This window comes from Parus major, chromosome 4, assembly GCF_001522545.3.
Source record: "Parus major isolate Abel chromosome 4, Parus_major1.1, whole genome shotgun sequence".
In the NCBI taxonomy this organism is placed as follows: Eukaryota; Metazoa; Chordata; class Aves; order Passeriformes; family Paridae; genus Parus; species Parus major.
Genome location: NC_031771.1, coordinates 1536635 through 1540229, shown reverse-complemented (window position 1 = coordinate 1540229; position 3595 = coordinate 1536635). Strand labels below are relative to the sequence as shown.

General features: G+C 42.5%; 1 protein-coding gene across 1 annotated transcript in view; it reads right to left on the bottom strand.

Annotated features, from left to right (window-relative positions):
* Positions 1 to 2137: 2137 nt before the first annotated feature.
* LOC107202822 (growth-regulated alpha protein-like) overlaps positions 2138 to 3595 on the bottom strand; it is a 1924-nt gene continuing 466 nt past the window's right edge. Inside the window, exons 3-4 of the mRNA XM_019006235.1 lie at positions 3505 to 3589; positions 2138 to 3137 (exon numbers count right to left, since the gene is read on the bottom strand). Coding sequence (XP_018861780.1) covers positions 3119 to 3137; positions 3505 to 3589 — 104 coding nt within the window. The 3' untranslated portion in view covers positions 2138 to 3118. The remainder of the gene's footprint in view (positions 3138 to 3504; positions 3590 to 3595) is intronic.

Genomic DNA, 3595 nt, shown 5'->3' with positions numbered 1-3595 from the left:
TGCCAAGCGGTTTCTGCAGAGGGCGTAAGAACCTGCTTTTTATTTATCCTGACCGTGGAAACCCCTTTCAGTGTAGCGCCTTCACTTGCAATGTGTTCATCTGCTGTAATCAAATAGTATTGGTGAAAAGCCCCAAACTCTGTAATTATTGTTGCTGTCTCGTCGGGTGACAGCTTCTGAGTGCGCTCTTTGTCTGTGGAAGAGGATAGTGAGCTCAGATCCATGGAACGAGGTGTTCGGCCGGGTTTTTGCAGAAGCAGATGTTCCTCTATTTTTAGTGTTAAATGGAATATATTTTCCAAGTACTTTTCCTATAAAAGTCTAGACAGGTCTTTGCAAGCGACTGACATGTTATTCAGACAGTGACAGTCATAATTTTTGAGTACCCTTGTGGAGTAAGAATGTTTATTTTCTCCATGAAAGCATTTTGCTTCTGTAGTCTGCAGCTATGAAGAGCTAAGCAATCTCCTAGTCATTCCTCCAAATATTTTATAAATGCTTTCAGTTCATCAAGTTCATTACAATATAGTACAAAATATGCTATTTACTCAAAGCTGGAACTTTACATGGAAACCAAACTCTCTTTCCAGTTCCATGGGAAAAAAACCAACCCAAACAATTTCAAGAGTTACATGTAGTTTTAAGTTGCAATGGTAGTCTTACTGTGACTTTGTACATTTGACTTATCTACAGGCACTTATGTGAACCTCATAGGGTGCAGTGAATATTAACCTTATTCATGCCTAGTATCTTGAGAATTTCAGAGAATGGATGATAACGATTCCCGAGCCCCGTGAGGACTTCAAAACCCTGAGAGGCTTTTGATGTGTCCTGTTTTACAAGAATTTTTCTTGGGCAATGTACTTTCCTGCTGAAAACTGGGTGGGAGGCAAAAATCCGGAGTTGCACAAGACATTTCCATTGCTGTTTTAGTAGATTGACTTGCATCTGAAGAAAAACATATGACATAGAGCAGAAGGGAAGAACTGTAGAAGTTTGTAGTGAGCCATGGTTTTCAAAAATAGCATATAAAATAAGCATCTATTTCTGCAGGTAAATTTTACATTTCAACTTCTAAAGGAATCTGGTTATTGTCAGTATTTTAGTCATGGTCTTTGGGGTGTACTAGGCAGGGAAAGTGAAAAATCTGCCTTGGGATTTTGCAAATATCTGCTGCTCTGATAAAGTGAGGCTGGATGTAGCTCTCTCTGGAATTCATGCTATTCCTGAGACAGACATGGTGTAACAGTGCCGTGGGGTCATGTCAGACAGACACCATTCCCAGGGGAAAGCCATTATGTGTCCAGACACGCTGGAGTTTTTTAGAGGTGGCTAGTGCAGGCAGGACTTTCTCAAGGTTCTGAAGAGGGAGCAACAGTTTCAGGTCACCTTTAAATGGCAGGGAAAAAAACGGTGACAAGGAAACGGAAGAACTCTGTGGGTGGGTAAAGGAGACAGATTTCCATACAGCTGCATTTGTCTGTCCCATGTTCTGGGGATGAGCCAAGCTTTCCTCAGGTGTCACAGGAGAACTCACCCATGTCAGCAAGGCCAGGATGTGGTTGTGCCTTCAGACAAGGTTTTGTTGGACAGCAGTCGATTTGTCTGTCACTAAACAAGTACCGTGACCCTAGTGACAAGAGATTGTTTGTCCTAGGAATGTGCACTGAAGGATCCAGACAAGGGGATGTTTGGCTTTCTGAAGTGTCAGCTGGGACCTGAGCATTTTTTTCTTTTCTGGGAATAAATTTACAGTTGCAAACTTTTCCTGTTTCTTACCATAGAAAACACTGTTACTCCTTCCCACCCAGCAAAATGTGTTTAAACAATGCTCACTTCAAGGTGAACCCAAATAGAAATTCCTGCAGGTTGCAGGGGGTCAATACACCCATCCTGGGGTTAATCTCTCTTCATATCAGCAGCTCAGATCAGCTTCACATCAGAGGGTCGAAGCTATGTGCCTCTTAATGTAGAAACGTTTTTGCTTGGTGCCAAGTGGCCCTGACACTTCAGAGAGAATTGATCTGCAGGTGTTGTCCCGGAATCCCTGGGTACACAGAGGCCACTGCCTCCCTGCATCCCACTAGCCCAACAGGTACACAGGTCCATTTAACATGGAATTCACAAAAAGACAGGGTATTTTTCAACAGGAAAAAAATTTTATTGCATCGTATGTTTCGCTACATTATCAGGAGAAATCCACCTCTTTACATACAATTTTCCAAAGCAGAATAATGAAAACTAGTTATTCTTTACGAGTTATGACACTATGTCATACAAGTAGACACAAAATGTCTAAGTCACTTCAGAACATTTACTGTTCCTTTAGATCTTGCACATAAATACCAAATGCTTTAATGTAAACTCGTTTAAAAACAAACCAAGTAACCAACCTCAACATGAACCGGTTAAAAACCAAACCAGGCATGGCACAAACCCCCACAATTTCATAGAAATTATTAAACTCTTCTAAGTATTGAATAGGGGCAAAAGACTTCAGGGGCAAAATTTGTGATTTCATTAGATGGTGAAAAAAGGTCCAAGGCATTCTGCACTAAAGGCTGGTGAGCCCGAGGAGGAAAAAGAGATTTGGCAAAATATTCTTTCTTGAACCAGGTTTTATTCCCATGTGATCCTGAACAGGCACTGAAATGTTAAGTGCCAGCCAGACAGCACCCTTGTTATTCCTGACAGAAGGATTACCCCCAAGCATCGGCATGATCCATTCAAACACTCTCTGCAGACATTTGCAAATTCATCTTCACGATGGGCCCATCCTCTTCTCAGATATTAATGCTTAAGTTTTAAAATAACTTATTGACAAATAGGATTTGGCAAGAAGGAGCTTGCACAAAGGAGGAGCAAGTTGTGAGATGTTGCTGAGAGGTGTCCAGCAAAGCTCCCACTGCCTTATCAAATGGGTTCATTCACTTAATCTCAGTCAATAAAACCGTACATAGGATTAGGAAATAACAAGCATGAGGAGAGGGAACGAAACACAGAACATCTGATCTACAAACTCATCAAAACCAGAGAGTTGAGCTATTGTGTTCTCATAGCATCTGTTTCCTGGTATCTGGTGGCAAACAGGTAGCTTCATTCCGAAATACTCCTTCCCTCAGAGCTTGTTGGGTGAGCTGCAATGGGCAGAATTCAAATTGTAAAGCCAGCCAGGAAATTTTTCCATAGGTTTTCTTGCATACACCAGATAATAAATTAATAAATCCCACAGGAGGTTTGGAAAAGATGCCTGATGGGGATGATGGAACGTACTGTGGCTAGATTTGCAATTAATCAAGCATTTGTTGTGATACTCTCCCTGAAAACCTGCTGGGTTGTCTCCTCCCCAGCAAAGAAGCCACTTTCTGGACACATTTTTGGCTTAACTAACCAGAATTCCCTACAGAAATCAGTAGCGGGATGTGGCTCATAATTCTTGGGTTTAAGCCCCTCCAAAAGCTAAGTTTGGCCCCAAGCGCTGGCCACAGCTGGCCCGGCAGGTACCTGCGGAGGATCCTGGTGACCAGGAGCTTGACCCAGGCTGCGGAGGGGTTCAGGCAGACCATATGTCCCTGCTTCGTCGTGGCTCTGCGGG